General features: G+C 40.9%; 3 protein-coding genes across 11 annotated transcripts in view; 1 reads left to right on the plus strand and 2 right to left on the minus strand.

Moving 5' to 3' along the window:
• The window catches only part of trioa (trio Rho guanine nucleotide exchange factor a), an 81,882-nt gene extending 79,200 nt beyond the window's left edge, over positions 1-2,682 (plus strand). For 5 of the 9 annotated variants that reach the window (XM_039820055.1, XM_039820058.1, XM_039820059.1 and 2 more), the window contains one exon: positions 57-614. In XM_039820055.1, the coding sequence (XP_039675989.1) occupies positions 57-614 (558 nt within the window). Of the gene's footprint in view, positions 1-56 lie in introns of all 9 variants that reach the window. The other 4 variants (XM_039820053.1, XM_039820062.1, XM_039820054.1 and 1 more) reach the window with 1 other exon arrangement.
• An 8,509-nt stretch (positions 2,683-11,191) lies between these two features.
• On the minus strand, positions 11,192-13,864 carry LOC120571792 (TOG array regulator of axonemal microtubules protein 1-like). Its single transcript, XM_039820880.1, has 6 exons — positions 13,787-13,864; positions 13,144-13,736; positions 12,921-13,026; positions 12,563-12,801; positions 12,295-12,453; positions 11,192-12,145 (listed from the first exon to the last, which is right to left on the minus strand). The coding sequence occupies exons 1-6, from the start codon at positions 13,862-13,864 to the stop codon at positions 12,019-12,021; spliced, it is 1,302 nt and encodes a 433-aa protein (XP_039676814.1). The 3' UTR covers positions 11,192-12,018.
• Positions 13,661-15,055, minus strand: LOC120571230. The gene is made up of 2 exons (XM_039820063.1): positions 14,857-15,055; positions 13,661-14,691 (listed from the first exon to the last, which is right to left on the minus strand). Exons 1-2 carry the CDS (start codon positions 14,920-14,922, stop codon positions 14,059-14,061), a joined length of 699 nt encoding a protein of 232 aa, XP_039675997.1. The 5' UTR covers positions 14,923-15,055; the 3' UTR covers positions 13,661-14,058.
• Between the last annotated feature and the right edge of the window lie 495 nt (positions 15,056-15,550).

Consider the following 15,550-nt stretch of genomic DNA (forward strand, 5'->3'; position numbering starts at 1 on the left):
TAAGAACCAAAAAGACAAGACAAGACTAATCGTGATACTCTAATCTCTTTTTCCAGCCTGAGAACCTGCTGGTGGCCCACAGCTCCAGCGGCCAGCCAATGGTCAAACTCACAGACTTTGGTGATGCTGTCCAGCTCAACAGTGCCCACTACGTTCATCCTCTGCTGGGCAGCCCTGAGTTTGCCTCCCCAGAGTTGGTCCTTGGAGAGCCGGTGTCGCTGAGCTCTGACATGTGGAGCCTGGGCGTGGTGACCTACGTGCTGCTGAGCGGCGCCTCCCCCTTTCTCGACGAGAGCGCCGAGGAGACCTGCCTGAACATCTGCCGGCTAGACTTCAGCTTTCCCAGGGACTACTTCCAGGGCGTCAGCCAGGCGGCCCGGGACTTCACCTGCCTGCTTCTGAGGACCGACCCAGGCAGGAGGCCTCCAGCCGGGCTCTGCCTCCAGGAGCCGTGGCTGCAGGCCGGTCTGGCTGACGGCCGTGCCAGAGCAGAGGGCTGCCTGGACACCTCCCGCCTCATCTCCTTCATAGACAGGAGGAAACATCAGACAGACGCCCGGGCCATCGGAGGAGTCAGAAGCTTCATCCAAAGTCGCCTTCAGCCCCGAGTTTAAAGGAATAGCTACACCTGTCCAAACCAACCCTCAATCCCTAGGGCCTGCAGGTTCCTCTAAAACTGAGCCTCTTGATGGTCTAGATGTAAAAGGAAGGAGAAATAATGAATGCTGATCTTGTCCTCTTTCACAGAATGTTGATTTACTAAAGTCCTGTTGTTGTTTCACCAATTAAATTGAGACCCGTTGAGGTCTTAAGCCAATCAGAGCCCTAGAGAACAGAGTTCTCACCAATCACAAATTAATGGATGCCCTTGTCGTCTACTGCTGCTTGCTGGTTTCAACTCAAAACAGATTTTGTAATTAAGTCAAAAAAAAAAATCAAAAAAAACATGACTAATTTATTTTCCTTTGCAAGAGTTAAAGCTGATCAGAAGAGCCAATTGATCGAGCCTTGACACCACTGCACAGACCCAGAGTTTCAGGAGAAAGTGATGCCAACAAAGCTAGTGATGGCGCCGAGAGCAAACTGCCCTCAGTCTTGTTGCCAGAGACATTGTGCATTTTTGCTCTTTTACACTAAAACTGTAACTCAAAGACTTTTGAGAAGCAGCCCTTTCTTAAAGAAACGATGTATACAAAAGGAAAAGTATGGTCTCTACATTTCCAAGAAGAAGAAAAACATTGTAGAAAATGCTAATCAGTTTAAAAGTTGCTGTGCTACTTTGGACTCTATAGACATCTGGAGATAGTAACTGAGGTTCTTGACTTTGAGACATTTATACGTCCAATCAGAGCTTTTTGACGGCTGCGCTTATATAATGTACCTAATCTAAGATACTATGATGACCATGTCGCGAATAACAATGCTGCACTGTCCAATCTGAGAAGAAACAATAGACATCCACCGTTTGCTTTTCCTAGAACAAAACTTGTGTTGCGCAGATATGAGATGTTTAAGCCTTACCTTGTATATAGACTTCTGCCTTCTTTCCCCTCACATTCACAGTGGATTCCTGCTTTTGGATGGCAGGACACGAGACTGTCTCAGAGCCTCAGAGGCAGTGCTGATTGCCAGTCAGATGGGAGTGAATGTAGAGGAAGAGGAAGACAAATTACTGTAAATGCACTCATTGTATGTTATGTTTGATTATCATGTGCAATGTTGCGGCTTTAACATTTTATGCAACTATTTATGAAGACATCTGTTGTATCTGTAATAAATCTAGAGAAAAGCATGTACTTGGTACTGCAAGCACTGCTGGTAGTTTGTGTTTATTTGATTTCTGAGTGTTATGACTTCCAGCCCATGTTAGAGGTCACAATCTACAATCACCACAGTTTAATCAAAAATGATTTAACATTTTTTGTACTGTATGCCTCTGTAGTATTGGTACACCAAAGTTGCTCTAGCTTTATAGTACTTAATAAAAATAAAAAGTTTAATTGTGACCGTTTCACTTGAGTTGGATAATATGGCTATGATATGATTGTTTACACTAGTTAAACACTATGTTGGAGGAACACGATTTAGTTTTAGTCTCTCGTGACCTTTCTTAAAAAGGCAGGGGATTAAAGAAAGATTTATTCTTCACAGAGAATTGCCGTTGAATGGGAGATTTTTGTACATCATTTACTAAATGGTGTTCTATGTACAGATACTTGTTGCCAAAATATTTCTTCCATAAATTCCTGTTCCTTATAAAAGCTAACTACCCTAAAACGGCGACTAAACAATGTTTTTTGATTTGTTGTCTTTTCTGGAAATTTAAACAAGATAGCTTTTGTATAACCACTTAACATTAATCCAATATGGGGTTAGGACGGGTCACATTTAAACCGATTCTACCAGGAACAGAAATCACAGTCCACTGTTAGCTTTTTATTTATTTAAAAAGGTGTGCACAGGCCATTAAACAAGGAAACTTGGACTGGATACCTCAGTTTATATTTTTTTTTATTGTTTGTCTTTTTTGTCATGTTTGTTTCGTTTGTTTCATAAATTACATGTTTGCTATTGGTTGTTTTTTATCTGCATGTATATTTCTTTGTACAGATCATACATATTTTCTCTTGTAAATAGTCTCATTTTGCCATCAGTTATTTGAAAATTAAACGATGAATACATGTTCCCTGTTTGACATTTTGTTTATTCGTTTACCATATTTTTGTTTTGGGTTATTTAAACTACATTTTACATAGATGTAAATTGCAGCTGAAATGGAAATTAGCACACAAATTAGAGCTTTGATGAGAATAGATAAGTCATTTCCACCGACACGTTTCATGACTGGGTGACATTTGAGAATCTGCCCATTTTTCTAGCAGGTACCCAGAACTACGGTTACTACTGGTTTGCACTGCATACATAAGTAGGAGAGCTATTGTGTTTAATAGTCTTCAAACTTCATTCATTCTATGAAGTGACAATTGTAATTGACTCGGAAGGCTGAATTTGTGACTTGGTTTTAGTTCTACTAAAGGATATGAGTTGGCAAAGGTAGCCTGAAATGACAGTGGCTCAATTTAAAATCAGATCAGCTGTGGATTATACTTTCTCCCACCCAATTCTGGATGTTTGAGGCAAATGTTAAAAATATTTTCATTTTGGCAATATATTTTTTACATAACCACAATACTGAATATGAATTAGATATTTTTTTTTTTTTTTTTTTAAATCCCTTCAAATTTAATTATTAAAGAATTGGGACCATGATGTGTACTGATAAAATCATCAATACAGATCAAACAGACATTTTACATTATACAATCTCTCTACAGTAGCCAAGGTCTGGAAGGACTATCCATCATCAATCAACTCAAGGTACTGAGGTTGCCCTCAAAGTCATAGGCAGGTGTGGAAAAAATGCTGTAAACCAAGAATGCTTACAAAAATATAAATAATGATTGTTTATTTTTATCAATTTACAAAATGCAAAGTGAGCGACCAAAAAAACCATCTAAATCACATAAATATTTGGTGTTACTACCAGGCTTCAAAATTAACATTTTCGTCTATCAGCCAAATGGCTAATGAATGTTCAAATATTACCAGCCATTCAATAGATTACCATTGGGTTTTTGGCTGGTGAGTGAAGCAAATCTACCAGCCACTTGCATATTTCACCAGCATTTGGCTGGTAAACGGTGCTAATTTAGAACCCTGGTTACTACCCTTTGCCTTCAAACCAGCATCAATTCTTATAAGTACAATTTCAAAAAGTCAGGGAACGTTAAGGATCGTAGACTTAGTAAACTTCGTGCAGCAGATGAAAAACACATCAAGTTTATTTCCCTTCGAAATCGGAGGATGTCAAGCAGTGCCATCAGCTCAGAACTGGCAGAAACCAGTGGGACCCAGGTACACCTATCAACTGTCTGGAGAAGTCTGGCCAGAAGTGGTCTTCATGGAAGAGTTGCAGCCAAAAAGCCATAAAAAAAAGCCTCGGACATTGAAACAAGGCCAAGCGACTCAAAAAATGGCAGTAGGTGCTCTGGACTGAAGAGTCAAAATTTGAAATATTTGACAGGTTGTTTGCTGAAGCTGTAGAGCGGTACAATAATGAGTGTCTGCAGGCAACAGTGAAGCATGGTGGAGGTTCCTTGCAAGTTTGGGGCTGCATTTCTGCAAATGGAGTTGGAGATTTGGTCAGGATTAATGGTGTCCTCACTGCTGAGAAATACAGGCAGATACTTCTCCATCAGGGAGGCGTATGATTGGCCCCAAATTTATTCTTCAGCAGGACAATGACCCCAAACATACAGCCAAGGTCATTAAGAACTATCTTCAGTGTAAAGAAGAACAAGAAGTCCTGGAAGTGATGGCATGGCCCCCACAGAGCCCTGATCTCAGCATCATCCAGTCTGTCTGGGATAACATGAAGAGACGGAAGGATTTGAGGAAGCCTAGATCCACAGAAGATCTGTGGTTAGTTCTCCAAGATGTTTGGAACAACCTACCAGCCGAGTTCCTTCAAAAACTTTGTGCAAGTGTAGCTAGAAGAATTGTTGCTGTCTTGAAGGCAAAGGGTGGTCACACCAAATATTGATTTGATTTTGATTCCTCTTCTGTTCATTCACTGCATTTTGTTAATTGATGAAAAACTATTTACACTTCCATTTTTGAAAGCATTCTTAGTTTACAGCATTTTTTCATACCTGCTTAAAACTTTTGCACAGTATATATATATATATATATATATATATATATATATATATATATATATATATATATATATATATATATATATATATATTTGTGTTTGGTAGATTATTTCTCTGTGGTAACAATGCTTGATAGATAGATAGATAGATAGATAGATAGATAGATAGATAGATAGATAGATAGATAGATGGCTTGTGATGTGACAAGTTTAGGTTTTGCAATTATGTTTCAAAAGTACATTGTAGAAACATTCAAAAAAGATAAAAATGTAACCTATTATCTAGAGTTTTAGTTCTAGTCCAAAAATGTGAACTGCACTGCCATCAAGTTGCCTTAGAGGCCTAAGAGATGATTGATTTAATGATATATGATGGGGATAATAGGGACTTTTTACATTTTAAAATGTTGTTCAGGATGGCATCAACATCTGTTGGTCTGTCTTTCATAACATGACTATTTTTCATCCTCACAACCTATAAAAGCCTCCTTGTGTGTAACACTGGCATAGGAAGACGCACATAGGAAGTGCTGACCTTGGATCGGTGTAGAACAAACCTGTTCGACACTAATCAATATCCTCTAATGCAGGAGTGGTCCATCAGTCAGACACTAAGAGCCAAAATTGTTTCGTACCTTAAGCTTCTTTTGAATCCATGAGACTGTCTGCATTCCTTGTTTTCCACAATTCTTGAAGTCTGGTTAGTTTTCTGTTGTGGCCTCTTGAAACTGCTTCACACGTCTGAGGATGGACAGATCGAACCTTAGATTTCACACATTTCTGAGAGGGGAAAAAAGATTCACAAACATCAGTTGATCCCAAAAGTAACAGCAATTTCAGTGCAGCCTTTTCAAAATTGGGATATTTGCTTCACCAGTCTCTTCGCTCAGACTGGATTTCAGTCTTTGCCTATTTCAGCCAAACACACCATTCAAATATATTCATTAGTCTCCGGTGGTACACATTTTTGTTAATTTCAGGTCAGGTCATTTCCACAAACCTCAGTGTAAAAATGCCTTTCATGCCTTGAAATACTCCGCAAAAAAAGAAACGTCCTCTCACTTTCAACTGCTGCTGCTTTAATTTTCAGCCAACTTAACATGCGTAAAACTTAAAAACATAAAAAATACTACTAAGAAATAAACAATGTTACACAGACTTGACTAACAGAAATGGAATAATGTGTCCCTTAACAAAGGGGGTCAAAATTAAAAGTAGCCCTTAGTATCTGGTGTGGCCACCAGCTGCATTAAGTACTGCAGTGCATCTCCTCCTCATGGAATGCACCAGGTTTGCCAGTTCTTTACCCCACTCTTCCACCAAGGCACCTGGAAGTTCCCGGACATTTCTGGGGGGCAAGGTTCTCGCCCTTACCCTCCGATCCAACAGGTCCCAGACGTGCTCAATGGGATTGAGATCCGGGCTCTTCGCTGGCCATGGCAGAACACTAACTTTCCTGTCTTGCAGGAAATTGCGCACAGAACGAGCGGTATGGCCGGTGGCATTATCATGCTGGAGGGTCATGTAAGGATGAGCCTGCAGGAAGGGTACCACATGAGGGAGGAGGATGTCTTCCCTGTAACTTTTGATTTTGACCATCCTTTGTTCAGAGACATGTGACTAACAGAAATGGAAAAATGTGTCTCTGAACAAAGGATGGTCAAAATCAAAAGTTACAGGGAAGACATCCTCCTCCCTCGTCATTGAAACATTGTTCAGTTTATTTCTTAGTAGTTGAATTTTTTTTATGTTCATACAAAGTTTTACGCATGTTAAGTTGGCTGAAAATAGTTTAAAGTGAGAGGACGTTTCTTTTTTGCTGAGTTTATTTAGAGTTAATACACATTTTATACATTTAAGTTTTTATACACGTTCCTCTTTTACAAAATATATTAACCAAGCGACAGGATAAGTTATTTGTAGTTATTCGGGAGGCGTCTGTGTCTGCACCATTGTCCGATTCAAAGTCAGCAGTTTTCTACCACTGCTTTTTACCAACACTGTAGCCTGTGGTCTCTGGTAAATATTGTAGCACTATCTTTTACCTAAAGCAGGCACAATCAAAATGCATTTATCTATTTGAGATGCAGCTGCTGCATCTCTCCCTGAAGTGCAAATGAAGAACCTAATAAGTTGCCTTTTCACCTGTTTGCAGCCTGATTTTCAGTGTTACACACTGTAGTGCTTGTCCGCTTGCATCTAACACACAGGGAACATGCTTCAGGTTTCCCTTGTTGCAAAACCCCTTTCATTTGCTCAAGTTTGATGACAAATGTTTATAGAGATTTCAGCAAGGGAGGACTTGCACACAGAAAACAAAAGTCAAGTCAATTTATTTATAGAGCACATTTAAAACCAACTTAGGCTGAACAACGTGCTGTACAAAGTTATAGCCTATTATGTTATAAAAACAAAGGAAGACTAATGTCTTTCAGGCAGTGAAAAAGGGACTTTAAAGAGTTGGAATCACCTGTTTTTAGAGGCAGGTACAGCGGTGTGTAATCAGCATAACAGTGATAAGATATGTTATGTTTGTGAAGAATTGAGCCCAATGGGAGCATGTACAAAGAGAATAAAATAAAAAAATAAAAAAAATAAGTCATAGTATAGAGTGTCAAAAAAAGTCATAGTTTAGTATCTCGGAAAAAGTCATAATATAGTATGCCTAAAAAGTGATAAAAAGTCATAGTATGTTGAAAGAAATGGTATGGTAACCGCACTAGTAGTATAGTATGTCGAAAAAAGTCATAGTATGGTATGTCGGAAAAAGTGATGAAGTCATAGTATAGTATGTCAAAAAAAGTGATAAAGTCATCTATTTATCTATAAATTGCAGGAACGTCTGTCTGTCTGTCTGTGTTATGCGCATATCTCTCGAACCGTTAGGCCGATGGATTTCAAACTTGACAGGTGTCTTGCTACGGGCACAAGTAAGTGCAGTGCCAATTTTGAAGTTGTATGGATTAGAAATCCAAAAATATTGTTAAATATATTAGGTAAAAGAAGCACACATTGGCTTTTGCCGCTCTAGCTGCTGGCCACTCCCCCTCTCACACTGAGGACCAGAGACAGAGCAGCGGAGCTTTGGCAGCTAAAATGTGGCATACACCTCAGACCCACAAAAATGTGCAAAGTTGCACTACTTTGGACTGTCTTTGACTTTGAATAAACAAAACAACAATTCCCGAATTTAAGGACTTTTCAGAATCCCACACTTGCAAAGCACAACCAGACAACAAGTGCAGACAGAGCGTGATGCCACTTGTAGGCAGGCTATTTATCTTATAAAGCGAGTCAAATCTCCTACTTCACCGTTAACCATCAAGCCACTAAACCTGTATGGAAATGAACACCTCTGCTGAAATGTTAAATTCGTTAACAAGGTAGCCTACACTGTAAGTCAGTAGTAGGCTACACAGTTGCATATTACGTGGTTTGGGGTCCTTCTGTAAGTCATTTTGGGGTACAATTTGGTTTTGATGAATTCTACAAGCAGCAATACCACAGGCCAAGTATTCACCTTTTCCAAACAGGCACATTTTCAACAGGCACTGCACTAGTAGTATAGTATGTTAAAAAAAAGTAATGAAAAAGTCATAGTATAATATGTCGAAAAAAGTAATGAAAAAGTCTTAGTATAGTGTGACAAAAAAAGTCATGGTATAGTATGTTGAAAAAGTGATAAAAAGTCATGGTATAGTAGGCCTATGTCAAAAAAGTGATAGAAAAGTCATTATAGAGCATGTCAAAAAAAAAAAAATCATAGTATGTTGAAAAAAGGCATGGTATAGTATGTTGAAAAAGTCATAGTATTTCGAAAAAATATATTAAAAAAAGTCATAGTATAGTATGTCAAAAAAATATATAAAAAGTCATAGTATAGTATGTCGAAAATAGTCATAGTAGAGGGGTGTGACTGGGGCATGCACTTGTGCACAAGATGTACAGTTAGTCACATGTCTGAGTCTGGAGCCCGTGCCGAAGATAACCGCAGAACATTTGGCTGCCCCGTTTATTGTATACAGTGTTACCATATAGACCATGTTTGCACTAGGCCAAGGATCCTCCTCAAACACCACAACATAAGGGAAATATTTTGCAAAATCAATTCAACCTTAATACTCACCAATGAGTAGGCCTAGTCATTAGACCAACGGCATTATAATGCATGTGCTAAACAGCAACCATCAGCTCCACTTCCAGAACATACAGTAGGCTAGATACACATAACCGATTATTAGCATCGGTGTCAGAGCAGAAGCAGTAAATAGGCTATACCCCTACCTTGGTGAAGTGACGCTGTGAGAAGAATGGACTTTTACAGAGTCGGTCACTGCATTGAAATGGACAGGAGAACTCCACTTCCGCCATGAAGTGCGTTTTTGTGGTTCACAGCTGATGTGAGCAACAACCGAAAAACGGAGTCTGAACACGGGCAACAGCTGTCAGCACTGTGTAAACACGGTTAACTCCTCCACAAAAACGTCCTGAAGAAACATGGACATGCTAGAAGTCGAGCTAGCTTATGGACGGCAATACAGGTATGAACAGCAGCAGCATTAATTAGGGCTGAGGGTGCAGGTGTGCCTGAGCAAATGGGCAGCGCGTGACGGGATTTAGCGCTGCCTGCGTCTGAGTTCATCCCTCTGCTGTCAGCTACAGCTGAGTCCATTGCTACTGCGCTATCAATGCTGTTTTTGAGCACAGAGAGGATTTCATTCGCTGTTTTGAGAGCATACAAGACTCAGGTGACTTTGACCCCAATACTGTCAGCGAGGTAGGAGCCCTGGCCATGCGACTGGAGGATCAGGATTTTAAGTTCTTTCTGGAACTTTATCACCACATCATGCCACATGTAGACTTCCTCTATGCCAAGCTCCAGAAGAAGAACATTGATTCGGTCCATATCAAAGGGAGCATCCAACAGTTCCAACAGGAAATACAAAAGATCAGGTAACTGTATTCCTGTAATATGATCATTATTTGCTTTCTCTCATTATTAACTCTCTTTCGCCAATATTATAATAAATTATATATATCCATTGCAGCAACTCTCTCCATTCCATTGGTGAGCAAAGCAGTGGTTCTCGGCCAACAAAGAGACGCCGGGCGCTCAGTTCAGAAGACCGTGAAAGGATTGCAGCAGAGGCGAGTTTGTTATAGAAATCAGTCAAAATACCATTTTACATTATTGTTGTACAATAGATTTAGAACCGGCCCGTATATCAATTTGGATTCACAATACATTTTGGCCCTCCTGGTTGTGCGCCAAACCAAAAACACAGGAAAGGGTTTTTTAAACTGCAATTACCCGACATTCAAAGCAGACATATGACAGATTTGCCGACTCTGAGACTCAGAAATTCCCCCAGAAGAGTTTTCATATTCAGGCTGTGAAACAGGTTGTTAAAAAAAAAAAGTATCATTGTTTTGCTTGATTTGCTAAATTCTATGGCTAAGGAACTCTTTTGATTACTTTTGTAGGTCAACAAAAATAGGCCAAAAAGCGTACAAAAATCTCGGAAAAAGCAACAAATTTACAAAAAAGTGACAAATGTCTGAGAAAGCCACAAACAAGTCGGAACAAAAACGAGGAAAAAAGCTACCCAAATGTTAAAAAAAGTGGCACGCAGTAACAAAAGCAGGTCAATGAACTCTACATGTCTGGCCCTCGGTGTGATTCTTTTTCCAGTGTGGCCCTTAGTGAAAAGGAGTTTGAAACCCCTGTTCAACTGAACCGACTGTTGGCCAGGGCTAAAATGTCCCTAAATCTACTCCAACGCAGGATAAAAGGCAATGGCCACTTTCATCAAGATAACTCAAGTGGACACCATGTCTGATGATGTTCAATTATCCATGTTTCATCCATCCATAACCAAGAGAATTACTAACAAACTTATTTTTTTTCTATTCTACATGAATCAAGGTCATTTTGACCTTTTATCATAGACTTTTCATGTGGAGGCTGCAGAGTTGTCTTTCTCAGACAACTTGTGCTAACAGCACTAATATGTCTATACTTTCTTTTGTGAATGTGTTTTCTGCATGTTCTCTTTTGATTTGATTAGGGAACATCCTGGGGTTTTTAAAATGGTATTGGATGTGGATTTAATGTATTGGCTTCACATCGCAATATGTCACGGATGCTTCAACCTGGCCATCGCATTTTCTACCTCTCGAGGAGTAAGAGTATCACGTCCAGCCATCTTGGCTATAAACTGATCAAGAATGCGTTGGGATTGCTTCTGAGATCATTTTAAGTGAAAGACACTGTAATATTAGACAGTAGAGTGCTGTTATAATTACATTTGAAATGTGCAGTTGAACACCAATCAAGACAACTAAAAACACAGAACAATTAAATAAGAATAATTAAATAATACAGAACAGAAACTTTTTTTATATTTTAATTATCATATTATTATAATAATAATAATAATAATTATTATTATTATTATTCTTACAGTTAGCTTATCCCAGTTAACTTTAAGCTCTGGACAAGTCGCCAGTCTATCACAGACAGACACATATATCCTAGAACAGGGTTCTTAAACGTTTTTTAGGCCAAGGACTCCTTAGTTGATTGAGAGACGGAGCAGATACCCCCTACTTCATATAGATGAAAAAGGATGGATGGATATGTATATGTTATTTATACATCACGTATAATGTTCAACATTTAGAAGCTATCGAAGCTACTATTTTAATTAGCCTACTGTAATCTGCTCTTTTTCTACTTCTGGTTGCATGAAAACTGCATTTCGTTGTCTTTGTACTTGTACACTGCACAGTGACAATACAGTTGAATCTAATCTAATGTGAAACACTTCACTTTACACTTCTCTTGATACGTGTGATAGGAAAGGCCCTTCAAATTAGCCCCTTTCTCTTGAGTTGCCTTTTTATATTTTGTTTAGGTACAGAATTACTAGCCAATTGAATTCAATCAATTGCATTGTTTTATGGGTATTTTGTGTTGAGATGTCTAATACCTTTGTAATACATTTCTTTTATGTTGTTCTTTGAATAACTAAGACTATAGAAGTGTAAGTTACCCCCCCGGTAAATTCTCTCTTGTAAGGTGTCCTTGGCTGAAAAACGATTAAGAACCTGTGAGTGTCTAATGATCCTAATCTGCATATCTTTAGGACTGTGGGAGGAAACCGGAGCACCCGGAGGAAACCCACACTGGCACAGGGAGAACATGCACCTGTGAGGTAACAGAGCTAACCCCTGCACCTCCGTGCCAGCCTAAAGTTGATGTTGTCCAAATGTCTCCAGTCTTTCCATCGCCTGTGCTTCTACTGCCTCATCTTCTTCAAGATCTTCTCCACGGGACGTCTGTCTTTTTCTGGGATGATCCTCTCCCACTGGACCGTGAACTCCTTCTGGTGGACGAGTCCCTTGAGCATCTTCTGTCCGTAGTGCCTGTGCAGAGTACATTTCATATTTAGCAATTTTGTGTATAAGCACAATGCCCAGACGGCTATATGATTCTGACTGAAGATTAAAAAAATCTAACTGAATTATTCACAGGAACCACAAACCATAAGAACGTGCAAGGCTTGCTAACCCACCTGACTTCTTGTGCAGGATCCACCGCCATCTTACTGACAGCAACAAGGAAACGCTCTGTGAAGATCTTCCCTGCTGTCAGGATCTGATCCTCTCCAACGATGTCCGCCAGCTGGTGGAGGTGCTCGGCTGTGCTGGCCCTCACTGCAACACAACGGTGGCTGAAGAAGGGACAAAAACCCGGAGAATGTCGATTATGATTCATTTCATTTACTTTAAATGCTGCTGCTACACTTACTACTAAATTCTGATCACATCCTCTCCTCTTACCTCAACCCTGTGTCGAGGAGAACATTTATTATTCTACCAGGGCTGCAGCCCTCTACCAGCGCATCCAGGGCGAGGTTAGCCTGCTGTTGAAGGAAGGAGTTGGTTGTCTTTGCCAACTTTAGCAGCAGGACACGGCCTGTCCACTGGGCCTCAGTGTCCATGGCCCTCCCCAGGTGGGCATGGAGCTCTGCTACGGTGCCCATTGCCTCATAGGCCACAGCAGAGCGCAGGTTATTCACCTAGATAGTAAATAAGAACATCAGTCAATACTCCTGTGTACACAGTACAGGTACATGCACAAGTAGGGAAACGAGAACTGCATGCGACACAGAAACAAAAAGGAAAATGTCTGCAATACCGCTTCTGTGAGGAGCAGGCAGACTTCATGCAGGTTGGTCTGCAGGACTTCTGGATGGTGTCGTGCCAGAGCTCGAACAGATTTCAATCCATCGAGGTTCTTCTCCCTGTGTTTTGATGACAACTGCATTAATCATTGCTTTGGAACCAACAGCGGACTGCTGTGACCCTGCTTGTTATGCTGTTTAAAATCTATCTTTACTTCTGTAATGTGGATGTCCTACCAGTTATCTGAGGTCAGCTGGGTGAAGCAGAGGGACAGGCTCTTTGCAGGGTCGACCAAAGGCTGGAGATCTTCCTGATCTGCGACAGCCTTTGGGTGGCATTTTGTCCCACGGCGAGGTCCTTTTCTGTTGGCCGCGGCAGCTTCTGAAGGTGGTGCTGGAACTTTGGGCGTCACCGCCGGGGTCCCATGACAAGGTCCTTTTCTGTTGGCCGGGGCAGCTTCTGAAGGTGGTGCTGGAACTTTGGGCGTCACCTCCGGGGTCTCATGTAGAAGTCTGATTCTGTTGGATGGGGCAGCTTCTGATGGAGGTGCTGGAACCTTGGGTGCCACCACCAAGAACCCACGGCGAGGTCCTTTTCTATTGGGCGGGGCAGCTTCTGAAGGTGGTGCTGGAACTTTGGGCGTCACCGCCGGGGTCCCATGACAAGGTCCTTTTCTGTTGACCGGGGCAGCTTCTGAAGGTGGTGCTGGAACTTTGGGCGTCACCTCCGGGGTCTCATGTAGAAGTCCGATTCTGTTGGACGGGGCAGCTTCTGATGGAGGTGCTGGAACCTTGGTGCCACCACCAAGAACCCACGACGAGGTCCTTTTCTATTGGGCGGGGCAGCTTCTGAAGGTGGTGCTGGAACTTTGGGCGTCACCGCCGGGGTCCCACTGTGAGGTCTTTTGCTGTTGGGTGGGACAGCTTTTGTTGGACGATCTGGAAACTTGGGTGCCATCGTTGGGATCCTACTGGGGGCTGCTGGTGGTCCAGGTGAAGGATGGTGGCGAAACTCAGATTTCTCTAGTGTCTCTATAAGTCCCTCTAGCGTCGTCTGTGATGACTGGAGCTTGCATCCATCAGCCACCTCCTTGACTGTTCAGATAAATATTCATGATTACTCAAATTTCCATTTTTCTGTTATCACAATGTTCACCTATTTCCATTCAAGTTCCCATAAAGAAAGTCATCACTCAACAGTATTAACATACCTGCTCTACCAAAATTCATAGCAATCACTGGGAGACGAGACCGTCTCCTGGTTGTTCTGGGAGGAGGGGAAGGAGGAGGAGGAGAAGGAGTAGGGGTAAACAGTCTGGTGTGTGAAATGGCCCACAGCTCAGTGGGAGTGTGCATGTCCACAGAGCTGAGGGAAGAGTCTGTACTTGGGCTCCTGTTTGCAGCTGTCCCCCCAGCCATCTTCCTGCCCAGACGCAGCTTCTTCTCATAGAAAGGCTCCTCTTCTACCAACGTCCGGTTGGCCCTGGACGTCCGAACCCTTTTGTCATCCTTTAAAATGGCCGTGGTTCTTCTCCCTCGCAGAGTGGATTCAGGTCTTTTTGTGGGAGAAGCTGGAGACTGAGGTGAGGGGAGGGTGTCCTGCTGGATGGGGATTCCCATTCTCTTCATAGCCGCATCAATTAAGGATTTTTGTGCAAAATACAGTCTCTCTGCACGTTGAAGCCCTGCAAAAAACTCAGCCCTTTCAGCTCTCTCAATTTCCAGGATCCTGGACTGACTGCTGGAGTCACTGTTTCTTCTGTGGCTCTCTGATGGCTGTAAAAACTAATATATTATTTATTTATTTTTAACTCAATTGTTCATTGTTATTCATATTCTTAATTTTTGGACTTAATGGACTAATTTTTGGACATAGTATGATTTGAAAATGTCTGTGCTATTTATTTCTCAATCAACCTATCTATCTTGCAACAGAAGGAGGTTACTTACATTACGGTCTTGATTGCTGTTCATCCTCATCTTAGAAGGAAGGCCTTTAATGTCTCGCAAATACATTTGAGTATCGAAAAAAATGCAACTGTATCCTCACAAATTCTGTCACTGACTGGATCTGAATTCCAATTTCTATATGAACATGTTGTAAGTGATGTCACTCTAGAACCATGGAATATCCAGATGGATTCCATATGCAAATGAGATGTTTTGTAAAGATGACATTCTTTTTTGAATTAAATGATTCCAAAGCATTGTTGATGATCACAAAATACCACAACTTGACAATCATGATATATTTTTACTCTTGGCACAAACTTACTCATTTATCTATATCGATATTTTCCCCAAGCAACATTTCCATTTTTGGGATTTGTTTTTGCTGTTGCATTTTTTATCACCACATTGCCAATTTTCTCATGCTTTTGTTGTTTAATTAGTATGGACCCCACTTGTATCAGGGTCTGTTTTAGGCATAGTTGAGCTAGGCAGTTGACCCTCACCCTGCATATGAATCATGTATAGCCTAAATGACGTCCCATATAAATGTCATAAGATCCAAAATGGGATAAGACTCATGACTGGAAAATGTGCTCAGGTGTGTCTTCAACTCAAGTTACAACTCAATGAGTTGTTTTAGGAGTTGTATAACTTTGGAAAAGATAACTCTAAATAAAGTAAATATTGGATT

The sequence above is a fragment of the Perca fluviatilis genome, chromosome 13 (assembly GCF_010015445.1).
Source record: "Perca fluviatilis chromosome 13, GENO_Pfluv_1.0, whole genome shotgun sequence".
NCBI lineage: Eukaryota > Metazoa > Chordata > Actinopteri > Perciformes > Percidae > Perca > Perca fluviatilis.

Excerpts from the sequence above, each read along its gene's own strand:
- LOC120571792 (XM_039820880.1), bottom strand. The coding sequence starts at position 13,864 with ATGGCACCCAAGTTTCCAGATCGTCCAACAAAAGCTGTCCCACCCAAC. Across the intron at positions 13,737-13,786 it reads CTCACAGTGGGACCCCGGCG|AAAAGGACCTCGTCGTGGGT; the intron begins GTGACGCCCAAA and ends CCCGCCCAATAG. Across the intron at positions 13,027-13,143 it reads CAGCTGACCTCAGATAACTG|GGAGAAGAACCTCGATGGAT; the intron begins GTAGGACATCCA and ends ATCAAAACACAG.
- LOC120571230 (XM_039820063.1), bottom strand. The coding sequence starts at position 14,922 with ATGTATTTGCGAGACATTAAAGGCCTTCCTTCTAAGATGAGGATGAAC. Across the intron at positions 14,692-14,856 it reads ACAGCAATCAAGACCGTAAT|TTTTTACAGCCATCAGAGAG; the intron begins GTAAGTAACCTC and ends ATAATATATTAG.